At 47.4% G+C, this 15,120-nt stretch overlaps 1 protein-coding gene across 5 annotated transcripts in view; it reads left to right on the forward strand.

Moving 5' to 3' along the window:
• Positions 1-15,120, forward strand: part of ck (myosin-VIIa ck) — an 87,080-nt gene that overhangs the window by 61,330 nt on the left and 10,630 nt on the right. For 3 of the 5 annotated variants that reach the window (XM_070127194.1, XM_070127191.1, XM_070127192.1), the window contains exons 9-26: positions 328-458; positions 1,410-1,594; positions 2,071-2,281; positions 3,754-3,889; positions 4,524-4,625; positions 5,491-5,633; positions 6,155-6,310; positions 7,117-7,307; positions 7,746-7,920; positions 8,300-8,518; positions 8,756-8,956; positions 9,258-9,467; positions 9,743-9,919; positions 11,603-11,820; positions 12,975-13,221; positions 13,545-13,718; positions 14,203-14,388; positions 14,578-14,903. In XM_070127194.1, the coding sequence (XP_069983295.1) occupies positions 328-458; positions 1,410-1,594; positions 2,071-2,281; positions 3,754-3,889; positions 4,524-4,625; positions 5,491-5,633; positions 6,155-6,310; positions 7,117-7,307; positions 7,746-7,920; positions 8,300-8,518; positions 8,756-8,956; positions 9,258-9,467; positions 9,743-9,919; positions 11,603-11,820; positions 12,975-13,221; positions 13,545-13,718; positions 14,203-14,388; positions 14,578-14,903 (3,388 nt within the window). Of the gene's footprint in view, positions 1-327; positions 459-710; positions 738-1,409; positions 1,595-2,070; positions 2,282-3,753; positions 3,890-4,523; positions 4,626-5,490; positions 5,634-6,154; positions 6,311-7,116; positions 7,308-7,745; positions 7,921-8,299; positions 8,519-8,755; positions 8,957-9,257; positions 9,468-9,742; positions 9,920-11,602; positions 11,821-12,974; positions 13,222-13,544; positions 13,719-14,202; positions 14,389-14,577; positions 14,904-15,120 lie in introns of those variants that run through there. The other 2 variants (XM_070127193.1, XM_070127195.1) reach the window with 2 other exon arrangements.

The raw sequence follows: 15,120 nt of genomic DNA on the forward strand, positions 1-15,120 counted from the left end.
ACAATAGCAACGACATGAATAAAAAATAATGATAATGATAATGATAATAATACAGTGATAAAGATAATGATAATACAATGATAAAGATAATAATAATACAATGATAAAAAAAACAATAATGCAATGATAAACATAATAAAAATAATACAATGATAAAGATAATGATAATAATACAATGATAAAGATAATGATAATAATACAATGATAAACATAATAATAATAATACAATGATAAACATAATAATAATAATACAGTGATAAAGCTAAAAATGATACACTGATAAAGATAATAACCCCCCTTCTCCCCTCCCCCCTCCCTCCTCCGCAGACAACCTGGACGCCTCCGAGATCCCCGACACGACGTCCCTGGTCCGGGTGGCGCGGTTCCTGGGCCTCGACCCGCGCGCCATGAAGGAGGCGCTCACCACCAGGACCATCTTCGCGCAGGGGGAGACTGTGGTGCGTGGGATTAGATTTTTTTTTTTCTTTTTTTGGGGGGGGATATGTGGGGTCTTTTTTTGGGGGGGGGGGGTTGTGGGATCTTTTCGTTTTTGTTTTTGTTTTCTTTTTCTTTCTTTCTTTTTCTTTTGTAGAGTTTGTCATCTTTTATGTGCGGTCTTTTCGTTTTCTTTCTTCTTCTTCTTCTTCTTTTCTTTTATACACTTTATCAGACATGTGTGGTTGCTTTCCTTTTCGTTTTCTTTGCCCAGGACCATCATCGCGCAGGGGGAGACTGTGGTGCGTGGGCGTGGGACGTTTTAGGGGGGGATAAATAGATGCGTGGTCTTTTTTTTCACATTTCCAGTATTTTCTTCTTTTTTATGAACCTTTTTTTTCTCTCTCTCTTTCTTGATAAAACAAAATTAATGAACAAATAGCATTTATAATCATACAATTGATCTTTCAAATGAAAGAAAGAAATGGGAAACCCTCTCTGCTTTGCCCTCTCTGACAAAGTCAAGCAAGAGACGTCCTCAATAAATCAAATCCCCAATAAAATAGATAAATAAAATAAATAAGATATAATGAAATGAGATCCTCAATAAAAGAAATAAAATAAAATAAAATTTTCAATAAAATAAATAAAATGAAATATATTCCTCGGTCAAATCCCAATAAGATAAATAAAAATATAAACCAAAGTCCTCAGTCAAGTCCTAATAAACTATATAAAATAAAAGAAACTGAAGTCCTCAGACAAATCTCAATAAAATAAGTAAAATAAGATAAACCGGAGTCCTCAGCCAAACCCCAATAAAATAAATAAAATGAGATAAACCGGTCAAATCCCAATGAAATAAATAAAATAAGATAAACCGGTCAAATCCCAATAAAATAAATAAAATTAAATTAAACCAAGTCCCTAGTCAAATCCCAAGTAAACGTCTATCATGAGCTCTGTATCCGCAGGTGTCGCACCTGAGCCACAGCCAGGCCACGGACGTCCGCGACGCGTTCGTGAAGGGCATCTACGGCCGCCTCTTCATCTGGATCGTGTCCAAGGTGAACGCGGCCATCTACAAGAAGGCGGCCTCCTTCAGGACCTCCATCGGCGTCCTCGACATCTTCGGCTTCGAAAACTTCAAGTCCAACAGGTAAGGAAGCAAGGGATGGTTTTGCGTGTGTGGTTTGGCTTATGATTTGTTCATGCGCAATTACACACGCGCGCGCGCACACACACACACACACGCACACACACACACACACACACACACACACACACACACACACACACACACACACACACACACACACACACACACACACACACACACACACACTCACACACGCCCACGCACGTAAGTGGACATACACACTAATAATAATAATAAATAATAATAAATCATGATGAAAAGTACTATACAGAAAATGGTAACAGTGATAACAAGATACGCAAAATAACAAAAAAACAGTAAAACAAAACCCAGCTTCCCACCTAACAAACACCCAAACACCACCCAGCTAACCACAAACACCACCACCAACAAACAAACAAACAAAAACCGCCCAAACTCATAACCAAACCCTTTCTCTCTCTCTTCACTCCCTTACCCCCTCCCCTACCTTCCAGCTTCGAACAGTTCTGCATCAACTACGCCAACGAGAACCTGCAGCAGTTCTTCGTGCAGCACATCTTCAAGCTGGAACAGGAGGAATATAACGCGGAAAACATTAACTGGCAACACATAGAGTTCGTGGACAACCAGGACACGCTCGACCTCATCGCCATCAAGCAGCTCAATATTATGGCTCTGGTGGACGAGGAGTCTAAGTTCCCGAAGGTAAGAAAGGGTGAAGGAAGGGAGGGAGGGGGAGGGATGAATGGGGAGAGGGAGGGGGGGATAAATGGGGAGAGATAGATAAATGAGGAGATAGGTGGCATGAAGTTCCCGAAGATAAGGGGGGAAGGAAGGGAGGGAGGGAGGGGGAGAGATAGGTAAATGGGGAGATAGGGGGCTTGAAGTTCCCGAAGGTAAGGGGGGACGGAAGGGAGCGAGATAGATAAATGAAGAGATAGGGGGCTTGAAGTTCCCGAAGGTAAGGGGGGAGGGAGAGATAGATAAGGGAGGAAATAGGGTGAAGGAAGGGAGGGATAAATGGGGCAATGAAGGGAGAGATAGGTAAGTGAGGAAGTTTTCGAAGGTAAGGGGGCGAAGGAAGGGAGGGATGAATAGGGAGAGAGAGGGAGATAGATAAATTAGTAGTGATAGGTAAATGAGGTGATAGGTGGCTCAATAGTATGGCTTTGGTGGACGAAGAATCCAAGTTTCCGAAGGTAAGGGGGGAAAGGGAGGGAGGGATAAATGGGGAGAGGGAAAGATAGATAAGTGAGGAGATAGGTGGATCGAAGTTCCCGAAGGTAAACGGGAAATGAAGGGAGGGATGAATGGGGAGAGGGAGGGAGAGATAGATAAATGAGGAGATAGGTGGCTTGAAGTTTCCCAAGGTAAGGGGTAAAGGAAGTGAGGGATAAATGGGGAAATAGAGGGAGAGGTGGATAAATGAGGACATGGGGGCTCGAAGCTCCCGAAGGTAAGGGGGTGAAGGACGAGAGGAATAAATAGGGTGAGGGAGAGATGAGTGAATAAATAAGATACGTGGGATAGAGTGATAGAAGGACTAGGTATTCATGTTTACGTTTTCATCGTTCATGGTGAATGCGTAAGTGATTTGGTCAGAAGATGGATAAAAATGAAGTTAAATTTTGTCGTCCGTTTGTGTGATAATGTTAGATTTAAGTATGAACAATTGTTATCGCTTGATTTTCCTCGTCTTATTTTATGATCATATTTTTTAAGCTCGATGTTTTACTTTTCATTTATATTATTCGCGATTTATGAATTTACAAAAGGCTAATCTAATTTTTCTCCGCTTTTTTCCCTTCCACTTTCCTTCATTTCCATTCCCCTTCCCTTCTCTCCGACTTGCTCCTTTCTTCCCTCTTCTCCTTTCTCTTCTCTCAATTTTCTCTTCCCTTTCCTTCCCTTCCCAACCCCCTCCCACCTCACCTTCCCCTCTCCGCCGCCCCCCTCCCTTCTTCACCCCTCCCCCCTCTCTTCTTCTCCCTTTCCTCCCTCCATCCAATCGCCTTCCCTCCTTTTCCCCCTTCTCCCCTCTCCGCTCTCCCCCTCCCTTCTGCTCCCCCTCCACCCCACCACCCATTCCCCTTCCCTCCTTCTCCCCTTTTCCCCCTCCATTCTCCCCCTCCTTCCCCTCTCCCCCTCCACCCATCCCTCCTCCCTCCACCCCACAGGGCACAGACCAAACCATGCTCCAGAAACTCCACAAGCAGCACTCGCACCACAAGCAGTACCTCAAACCCAAGTCCGACCTCAACGCCTCCTTCGGCATCAACCACTTCGCCGGCGTCGTCTTCTACGATACGAGAGGTGAGAGAGATGTGAGAGGGACGTGAGAGGGAGGGAAGAGATGGAAGTGAGAGGAAAGGGAGTGTGAAGAGAGGGGGAAGGAGGAAAGGGAGTGGGAAGAGAGAGAAGAGAGGGAAAAAGTGAGAGGGAGAAAAGGGAAGAGTGGGAGGGGAAAGGAAGTTAGAGGGAGAAGAGGGAAGAGAGAGGGAGAAGATGGGAGGGAGGGCGAAGATGAGAGGAAGGATGGAGGAAGAGAGAAGGAGAGAAGTAGGCTTCGTCTTTTGCAATATGAGTGTAAGAGGGAGAATGCTAGAGAGAGGGGGCGGGAGTGAGAGAGAGAGAGCGAGAGATAGAGAGAGAGCGAGAGATAGAGAGAGAGCGAGAGATAGAGAGAGAGCGAGAGATATATATATATATATATATATATATATATATATATATATATAGAAGAGTGAGAGAGAGAGAGAGAGAGAGAAAGATAGAGAGAGAGAGAGAGACAGAGATAGAGAGATAGAGAGAGAGCTAAAGAAAAAAGAAAGAAAACTAAATAACAACAAATTTAAAAAAAATCATCCACACTCAAAACCATCCGACTTTTACAACCACACGAATAAAAATTGATTAACGCCTACCATTTTCTATCTCTTACCCTTAGGCTTCCTGGACAAAAACCGAGACACATTCAGCGCCGACCTTCTGCAACTTATTCACCACACAAGCAACAAGTTCTTGCAACATCTCTTCGTGGAGGACATCGGTAAGTGCATCACGGATAAGCAGTGTTTTTTGTGATATTGTTGTTGTTGTTATTTTTCGATGTTAAAAAATAAGGTGATTTACTCAATACAATAAAATACAATTATTTGTGATTTTCTTGTGCATCATGGATAAGCAGTGGTTTTGTTTTTGTAGTTTATGTTTGTTGTTTATGTTTGTTGGTGATTTTGCTGCTGTTGTTGTTGTTGTTATTTCTACGGTGTTAAAAAATAAGGTGATTTATTCAATACAATAAAATATAATTATTTGTGATTTTCTTGTGCACTGTTAATATTATTATTATTATTATTATTATTAAATCTTTCATGCATTCATAACAAACCTCTCCCTACGAGAAAATACATTAGAACACTATTAAAGTTTCCCGTAGCATTCACATAAGAAAACAAAAATACTTATAAACTTATAAAAGATATTACTTAGAAGAAAGAAACAAACAAACAAAACAACACGAATCACAACCAAGAATGAACCGAAATCCTAAATATTAAAATCTCAATATCGCATTAAATCGCAAGTCGTCAAAAATCATCGCATTCAGTTATTTTATCATTTATCTTTGATTCCCACCTCGTTTATTATTTACTCCCGCCCTTATTATTGTCGATTGTATAATTTAGCTTTATTCCCGTCCTTATTATTCTCAATTTTATCATTTATCCTTTATTTCTGCCCATATTATTTTCAATTCTATTTATCACTCAATTCTATAATTTATTCTCACTGAATTCATCATTTATTCCCTTCCTTATCCTCAAAGTATTATCCAAATTTGTGATCACTTATCCTTTATTCCCCGACCCCATTATCCCCACTTTCATCCCCATTCTCCCTCCCTCCCTCAGGCATGGGCTCCGAGACCCGCAAGCGAGCGCCCACCCTGTCAGCGCAGTTCAAAAAGTCGCTGGATTCGCTGATGAAGACGCTGCTCTCCTGTCAGCCCTTCTTCATCAGGTGTATTAAGCCCAACGAGTTCAAGAAGCCCATGGTGAGTCGAGGGGGAGGTGGGTTGGGTGGGTTGGGGGAGGGTGGGTAGGTGGGTGGGTTGGGTGGGTGGGGGGTTGGGAGTATGAGCGATTTGGGGTGTGGGGGGGGTTGGGAAGGGGTTAGAGTAGAAGGGATTGTGTGAGTGTGTGTGGATGCACGTGCGAAAGAGACGGTGAGAGGGAGTTGGGAAGAGAGAGAGAGAGAGAGAGAGAGAGAGATAGAGAGAGAGAGAGAGAGAGAGAGAGAGAGGACACACATACATACATACACACACACACACACACACACACACACACACACACACACACACACACACACACACACACACACACACACACACACACACACACACACACACACACACATACACACAATATAAGAGAAAGAGAGAGAGACAGAAAGAAAGTCCGAGAGAAAGAGAGAGAGAGAGAAAGAAAGTCCGAGAGAAAGAGAGAGAGACAGAGAGCAAACCTTCCAACAAACCTTTCTAACCCCCCCCCCCTTCCTTCCCTTCGTCCACAGCTGTTCGACCGCGAGCTCTGCTGCCGCCAGCTGCGATACTCGGGCATGATGGAGACCATCCGGATACGAAGGGCCGGATACCCGATCCGCCACACGTTCAGGGAGTTCGTGGAGAGGTACCGGTTCCTCATTACCGGATGCCCGCCCGCGCACAAGGTGAGGAATGAGGGGAATGGGAGAGAGAGAAGAAGAAATAAGGAGATCGGGAGAGAGAAGAAATGAGGGGGAACGGGAGAGAGAGAGAAATGAAGGGAGATGATCCCGTCTCATTTCACACTCGCAAACTGTAGCTTATTAACTGTAGAAAGAAAAACACAAAAGCATGAAATAAGTTTATTTGAAATGGCTGTCAAGTTTTTTCCCCCCGTAATAATTTTATATAATTTTATCACCTCGGTAGACTTTGATTCAAAACTTATTAACTGATAATCATCATCATCCATTACCTAATACACTATACACTGCAATCATAGAAAACAGGACGATAGATATAGGTATAAAAATATATATACGTATATATATTATTAGTATTAGTGTAAGTAACAATATCTACAATAATCATCTTTCACTTTCACCATATATATATATATATATATATATATATATATATATATATATATATATATATATATATATATATATATATGTATATATATATATATATATATATATATATATATATATATATATATGTATGTATATATATATATGTATCATTAGTATCTACAGTAATCACCATCTTCCACTCTCACCATGTGTTCACCATCTTATCTTACACTTTCACAATCTCCTCATCTTCCATTTTCACCATCTGTTCCCCCTCTTCCACTCTCACCATCCGTTCACCCTCTGTCCCTCTTCCACTCTCACCATCCGTTCACCCTCTGTCCCTCTTCCACTCTCACCATCCGTTCACCCTCTCCCCTTCTTCCACTCTCAACATCTGTTCACCCTCTCCCCAGGTCGACTGCCGCGCCGCCACCTCCAAGATCTGCCAGCAGGTGTTGGGGCGGGCGGACTACCAGCTGGGTCACACCAAGGTCTTCCTCAAGGACGCCCACGACCTCTTCCTCGAGCAGGAGAGAGATCGCGTCCTCACCAAGAAGATCACTATCCTACAGCGCTGCGTCAGGGGGTGGTACTACAGGAGGAGGTGAGAATGGGGGAGAGGGGAGAGGGAGGGAGGGAGAGGGCAGGGGAAGGGGAGAGGGAGAGGGAAGGGGAGAGGGAGAAGGAAGAGGAGAGGGATAGGGAGAGGGAGAGGGTAGGGGAAGGGGAAGGGGTAGGGGAAGGGGAAGGGGAAGGGGAGAGGGAGAGGTAGGGAGAGAGAGAGAGGGAGAGAGAGAGAGAGAGAGAAAGAGAGAAAAAAGAAAGAGAAAGAGAGAGAGAAAAGAAAGAAAGAGAAAGAGAGAAAAAAGAAAGAGAAAGAGAGAGAGAAAAGAAAGAAAGAGAAAGAGAGTAAGAAAGAAAGAAAACACAAAAATAACCCCCACCCCTTCCCTCCTCCCAACAAACAACCCACCAACAGCCCCCCCAACCACCCCCTAACCCCCTAACCATCCACTCATTCCCACCCTCATTTCCCTCACAGATTCCAGAAGATGCGCGAGAGTGCGATCATCATCCAGAAACACTACAGGACCTTCGCGCAGAAACGCCGCTACCAGCACATGCGCGTCGGGTACATGCGGCTCCAGGCCCTCATCCGCTCCCGGGTCGTGTCGCACCGCTTCAGGCACCTCAGGGGTCACATCGTGTCGTTGCAGGTCAGTGGGCGGGGAGGGAAGGGCAGGGCAAGTGAGGAGGGAGGGGGGGAGGGCGGGATAAGGGGTGTGTGGGGGGAGGAGGGGAGGGCTAAGGGGTGTGTGTGGGGGGAGGGTAAATGGGAGGGGTTCTTGGGGTTTTAATGGGTGGGGGGAGCTTGATCGTGGGTGGTATTACCAGGAAAGGAGGTAGGTGGATTGGAGATATTTAGGAGGGGATACTGAAATATTTGCCCACTCGCATACGTGCAAGCACACAAAATGTACCTATATGTGTAATCGTATATTCACTCACCAACACTCACTCGTCCCACTCATTCACCCCCATTCACCCCCTCACTCATCCCCCATTCACCCCCTCACTCACCCCCTTCCCCCCCAGGCCCGATGCCGCGGCTACCTGGTGCGGCGCGAGTTCCACCGCAAGTTGTGGGCCGTCACGAAAATCCAGGCGCAGGTCCGCGGCCTCATCGCGCGCAGACAGTACCGCAAGCTCAAACTCCGCGTGGAGGCCGCCCGGCTCAAGGAGGAGGAGGAGAGGGCCCTGAGGAAGCAGATGGACAAGAGGAAAGCCAAGGAGATCGCCGAGAAGAAGTACAAGGTCAGAGCTCTTGAGGATTTTATTTTATGCTTTGGAAATGATGTGTCTCCTGGCGCCATCAGGATGCCTGCTCGATTCGAGACATTTTGCTAATACCTCTTACGTATTTTCTTTATCATGTTTCTTTCGCTTCAAATCTTCATTCTTTACAACATTCGCTCATTTTGAACATGCCTTCCTAAAGAGACCTGTAACTAACCGCACCTTTTCTCTCAACCCTCCCCCGTTCTCCCGCAGGAGCGAATGCTGGAGATGGAGCTGGCCGAGGAGCAGCGAGACCGCGAGGAGCGCGAGATGATGGACCGCAAGCGGGCGCAGCTGCGGGAGGCCGAGAGGCAGCGCGACGAGCCCGTGGACGACTCGAAGCTGGTGGAGCAGATGTTCGACTTCCTGCCCGACTCGGCCTCGGAGGCGCAGGCTCCCCCGGCGGCCTTCAAGGTGCGGTCGTGGTGCCTTTTGGGTTCCTTTCTGCGGAGATGGGCTGGGATGTCAATCCGTTTATTGTCCTTTTTGTGGAATCCATTCATTTCTATTTAATTACTCAGTGATCAATAATAACTGAATACCCCATCGTTTCAACGGATTTATCAAATGTCCTTCCCCACCTAACAGCATTCAACACGCAATTTCAATCCTGCCTTCGTTATATCCGTGCTTCCCCTCCATTCCCTGAACGAGCCAGTTCGTCCCCAGTTCTTGCGCCACTCCCCCTAACCCCCTCCCTCCCTCCCGCCCCCAGGACCTCCCAGCGGCCGGCAAGGGCACGGTCTCCGGCGACGACATCATCACGGCCATCCCGCGTCCCTCGGGAGACCAGGACGAGGACCTGTCGGAGTACAAGTTCCAGAAGTACGCCGCCACCTACTTCCAGGGGAACGTCAACCACCAGTACTCGCGCAAGCAGCTGAAGCAGCCGCTCCTGCAGTTGCAAACGCAGGGTGATCAGCTGGTGAGGAACGGGAGAGTTGCTTTTGGTGGACAGCTTTTGGATTGAGGCCATTGGGCCAAAAGAGTTGATGTCGTGTGAATCTTTTTTTTCTTCTTATTTGAGACTGACTTAACCCAGTCTTTCCTTTTTGTTTGATCAGCTGAATGGCATTTAATGTACGATTTGTTAGCACTCTTATCGAAGTGTGTGTGTTTGCGTGCGTGCGTATGCGTTTATCAATGTATGTGTGTCTAACACCTCCCCCCCGCCACTCACCCTCCCCTCCCCTCCCCCAGGCCGCCCTCGCCCTGTGGATCACCATCCTGCGCTTCATGGGCGACATGGCGGAGCCCAAGTACCACATGATGGACCGCGACAACACGTCCGTCATGTCCAAGGTCTCGGCGACGCTCGGGAGGAACTTCATCAAGAGCAAGGAGTTCCAGGAGGCGCAGCTGATGGGCATGGACCCAGTGAGTGCGCCGCAGTTCGGCTTTTTGTCTTTTTGCAAATGAAGCAGAGAGGGGAGTCTCTGTGTATATGCTTATATTATGTGTATAGATTACGTATGTATATATATATATATATATATATATATATATATATATATATATATATATATATATATATATATATATATATTGTTGCATGTTTGCTATTCAGCATGTGCCATATTTACTTACCATGTGAATAATAATCCTTGTTAACACCTTCATCTTTTATAGGCATATGAATACCCTTTCCTTTAGCTTCAGTCGCAGATAAAACAAACTATAATGTATTAATAAAACACAAAACAAAAAAAAAACGGGCAAATGCCTTTAGGACTGAAACTTTTATCGCTTTTACTGATTTTATTACGTGTGAATGTAGGCCTATTAACCTTGGACTAATTAGCCTCGTTATAATTACGGGGAAATGGTTACGATCATGATGATAATGAACATGTTGATGGGCTGGAGTGAATAGTTTCTTTAGTTTAATAATGTTAATAATGTCAGTTTTATTGATGATATATTTTTTACGATAATCACAATGAGTGTTTATAATACTGGTAACAATGATAACCATAATTATACTAATATCAGTAATGGCAATGACACTATGATATATATTGCTGCCGTTACTAATGATAATAACAATGTTGATACCAATAATACCGCAATCAGTAACAGTACCATGCAATAACACTACCCCATTAACAGCTTTTTTCAACGCCTAACCTCAGCCAAGCTCAGACCCCTTAGCTAATTAACGCCGCCCCCCTTACCGCCCCACCCCGCCCCCCAAAAAGTCTCCCCCCTAAGATCCTTTCTTAAAAGTCCATCCTACAACCCCATGAGCCCTTTCCAACCCTACAACGACACCTCCCACAACCTCGCTACAAGCAGGCGCAACCTCCTTCTCCTTCTTCTTTTCCTCCTCCTCCCCCTCCTTCTTCTTCTTTTTTCTTCTCCTCCTCTTTCTTCTTCTTTTTTTTCTTCTCCTCCTCCTTCTTCATATTCATTTTTCTTCTTCATCTTCTCCTCCTCCTTCTTCTACTCCTTCTTCCTCCTCCTCCTCCTTCGCCTCCTTCTTCCTCCTCCTCCACCTCTACCTTCATCTCCATCTCCACCTCTTCCTCCTCCTCCACTTCCACCTCCCCCTCCCCCTCTCCCTCCCCCTCCCCCTCCCCCTCCCCCTCCCCCTCCTCAACCTCCTTCTTCTAGCCGCCCTAAGCCCAACCCCCTGAACCCCCACCCGTCCAATCCCTGCGCCACACCCCTTGCCCTAACTCCATTCACCCTACACTCTTAACCCCCACACCTACCCCATCCCTTAGTCCTTCCACCCCACTCCTATAGACTTCCACTCTAACACCCTCCTCCTTCCCTTCCTTTTCCTAACCTTCGTCAGACCCCCCTCTAACCTATCCCTTCCCAACCCCCAACCCCTTCTAACCCCCTCCGCCCCCCACCCCTTCCCAACCCCAACCCCTTCTAATCCTCTCCGCCCCCCCCAACACCCCACCCCCCTTCCCTTCCCCTTCCACCCCAACCCCCTCCTTCCCTCCGCTCCCCCCAACACCCCCTCTAACCCCTTCCGCCCCCCCAAACCCCCCCCAGTAAGGCTCGCCCGGCGTCGGTCCCACAGCCTCTCTGCCTAAACTCACACAGGTCCTGTACATGTCACAGAAGAACCGCAGCATCCGGCACAAGCTGGTCTCCCTCACCCTCAAGAGGAAGAACAAGCTCGGGGACGACGTGAGGCGGAGGCTGCAGGAGGACGAGTACACCGCCGAGAGCTACTCCTCGTGGCTGGACTCGAGGCCGACCTCCAACCTCGAGAAGCTGCACTTCATCATCGGCCACGGCATTCTCAGAGCAGAACTCAGGTGCGGCGACGCTGGGGGTGATTCTTCTCTCTCTGCTTCTCTCTCTCGTGCTTCTTTTTTTTTTGTCTTTTTACTTCTCTTTCTGCCTCTTTTTTCTCGTACTTCTTTTCTGCTCCTTCCTCTACTTCTCTTCCTTTTTTCTGCGGTATTTTCTTCTCTTTCGTCTTTTACGGAAACTTTCCCTTCGACTTCTTCTATTTCTTTTCCTCCTCCTCCTCCTCCTCTTCCTTATTTTTTTTCTTCTCCTCCTCCTCTTCCTCCTTTCTATTCATCTTCCTCTTCTTTTTCGGGTTGTGGAGTTTTCTCCATATTAAGATTGCTATTGTATTTTTTTTTTCAATACTACATATTTCTGATTGAAATTGGCTGCACATCTTTCATTAAGGATTATTCATTCCCTGCTCATATCTCCTGCACACTCGTTCCAGTGTATTCAACATTCCCGTTCCTCAATATTACACCAAAGTCAGAATTACATATTTCTGATCGATACTAACCGCCAACCTACATACTTCGAACTAATGATGATTTTTTCCACTCGTATCCCCATGCACACGCGTCCCAGCGCATTCACCATCAAGGACTATTTATTTTTTACTTATTAAAACCTTGTATACCATCTCGGGTCTCTTGTCCTCTTATACCATAGTCAGAATAACAGATTTCTAGTCGATAATAACCGTTAGCTTACACATTGCGCGTCGAGAATTATTCATTTCCTCTCGTATCCCCTTGTACACGCGTCCCAGAGCATTCGCCATCAGGGTCTATTCATTTCGACTTATCCAGACCTTGTTCCCCATCCGCGCAATCCTGTCCTCTCACACCATAGCCAGAGTTACATATTTATGATCGAGAATGATTAATTTCCTCTCGTATCTCCTTGTACATATCCCCTTTGCACACGCGTCCCAGAGCATTCGCCATCAGGGTCTCTTCATTTCCACTTATCCAGACCTTGTACACCATCCCCGCTCTCCTGTCCTCTTACACCATAGTCAGAATAATAAATTTCTGATCGAGACTGACCGCCAACTTACATACTTTTTATTCATTCCCACTCGTACCCCCTTGCACACGCGTCCCAGTGCATTCATCATCGAGGTCTATTCATTTCCACTGTTCACCATCCTGCTCTCCTTTCCTCCCGCCAGAGACGAGATCTACTGCCAGATCTGCAAACAGCTGAGCAACAATCCTTCGAAGTCGTCCCACGCCCGCGGCTGGATCCTGCTGTCCCTGTGCGTGGGATGCTTCGCGCCCTCCGAGGACTTTGTCAAGTACCTGCTGTCGTTCATCCGCGAGGGCCCCCCCGGCTACGCCCCCTACTGCGAGGAGCGACTCAAGAGGACCTTCGCCAACGGCACCAGGAACCAGCCGCCCAGCTGGCTCGAGCTGCAGGTGCGTGGCGCCTTCGGGCGCGCCGGGTGGTGTCGTCTTTAGAATTTGGGGGGAATGGGGCTGCGATTCTGTGTTATTTGTATATATTTTCTAAGATTCTCTCTCTCTCTCTCTCTCTCTCTCTCTCTCTCTCTCTCTCTCTCTCTCTCTCTCTCTCTCTCTATATATATATATATATATATATATATATATATATATATATATATGCATATCTATCTCATTCCCTCTCCATCTATCTCTCTATCATTCAACTCCATTATTTCGCTCTCTCTCTCTCTCCCTTCCCCTCGCCCCCCTCACCCCCTCTCACCCCCTCCCCGCAGGCGACCAAGTCCAAGAAGCCCCTCATGCTGCCCATCACCTTCATGGACGGCAACACCAAGACGCTCTACGCCGACTCGGCCACGACGGCGCGCGAACTCTGCAACCAGCTGTCGGACAAGATTTCGCTCAGGGACCAGTTCGGCTTCTCGCTCTACATCGCGCTCTTCGATAAGGTACGGTGGGGTGTGTGTGTGTGTGTGTGTGTGTTTGTTTGTTTGTTTGTTTGTTTGTGTGTGTGTGTGTGTGTGTGTGTGTGTGTGTGTGTGTGTGTGTGTGTGTGTGTGTGTGTGTGTGTGTGTGTGTGTGTGTGTGTGTGTGTGTGTGTGTGTGTGTGTGTGTGTGTGTGTGTATGTGTGTGTGTGTGTTTGTTTGCGTCTGTGTGTGTGTGTGTTTGCGCCTGTGTGTGTGAAATAAATATTCACACGTGCGGAATCACAAATCCTTCAACCGTTTTCCTAAGAGACGGACCACAGTCCTGCCAACTCGCCTTCCCCAAGACCAACCCCTACACCTCCTCTCCTCACCCCCGTCCGCCGTGTGTCTCTTCCCTCAACCCTCGCTCCGCCTGACGTCATCCCCACCGCGACCCACAACCCCTAAAATCTCATCCCTCTTGCCATCGCCATCATCCCCTCACCCCCCTCACCCTCCCCACAGGTATCGTCCCTGGGCAGCGGCGGCGACCACGTGATGGACGCCATCAGCCAGTGCGAGCAGTACGCGAAGGAGCAGGGCGCGCAGGAGAGGAACGCCCCCTGGAGGCTCTTCTTCAGGAAGGAGATCTTCGCCCCGTGGCACGACCCCACCGAGGACCCCGTCGCCACCAACCTCATCTACCAGCAGGTGAGCAGCGCCTCTCGAACCGCTTCAGCAGGAGGAGTAAAAGCGCTTCGTTAAAGAACTTTGTTTTCATAACATATTTGAAGAAAAAAATGGAATAATGCAGTTCATTACACAACTGATCAGCCACGAGACAAACAACGCCAAACCTTGCAACAAAGAAGCTAAGCAACCAAACCTCCCCCCCCCCAGGTGGTCCGCGGCGTCAAGTTCGGCGAGTACCGCTGCGACAAGGACGAGGACCTGGCCATGATCGCGGCGCAGCAGTACTACATCGAGAGCGGCAACGACCTCAACACCGACCGCCTCTTCAACAACCTGCCCAGCTACATCCCGGACTACTGTGTCTCCTCGGGCGACAAGGCCATCGACCGCTGGGCCGGCCTCGTCGTCGCCGCCTTCAGGAAGAGCTACTACGTCAAGGAGCGCGTCCAGCCCCTCAGGGTCAAGGAGGACGTCGTGAGCTACGCCAAGTTCAAGTGGCCGCTGCTCTTCTCCAGGTTCTACGAGGCCTTCAGGTGAGTCTTTGGGGGGAGGGACACGGTGGGGGGGGCGAGGGAGGATGGAAGAAGGGAGGAGGGAGAGGGAGATAAGGCGGGAGGGAGAACGAGAGGGGAAACCCGGGGTAGCACAGGGGGTAAAGACAGAGTTGGAGAAGAAGGAATATGAAAAGAATCCGGCCTCGTGAGTTAAGAAGGAGAAGAAGAAGAATTGCCCCCTGAGAATAAAAGGAAG

This window comes from Penaeus vannamei, chromosome 11, assembly GCF_042767895.1.
Source record: "Penaeus vannamei isolate JL-2024 chromosome 11, ASM4276789v1, whole genome shotgun sequence".
In the NCBI taxonomy this organism is placed as follows: domain Eukaryota; kingdom Metazoa; phylum Arthropoda; class Malacostraca; order Decapoda; family Penaeidae; genus Penaeus; species Penaeus vannamei.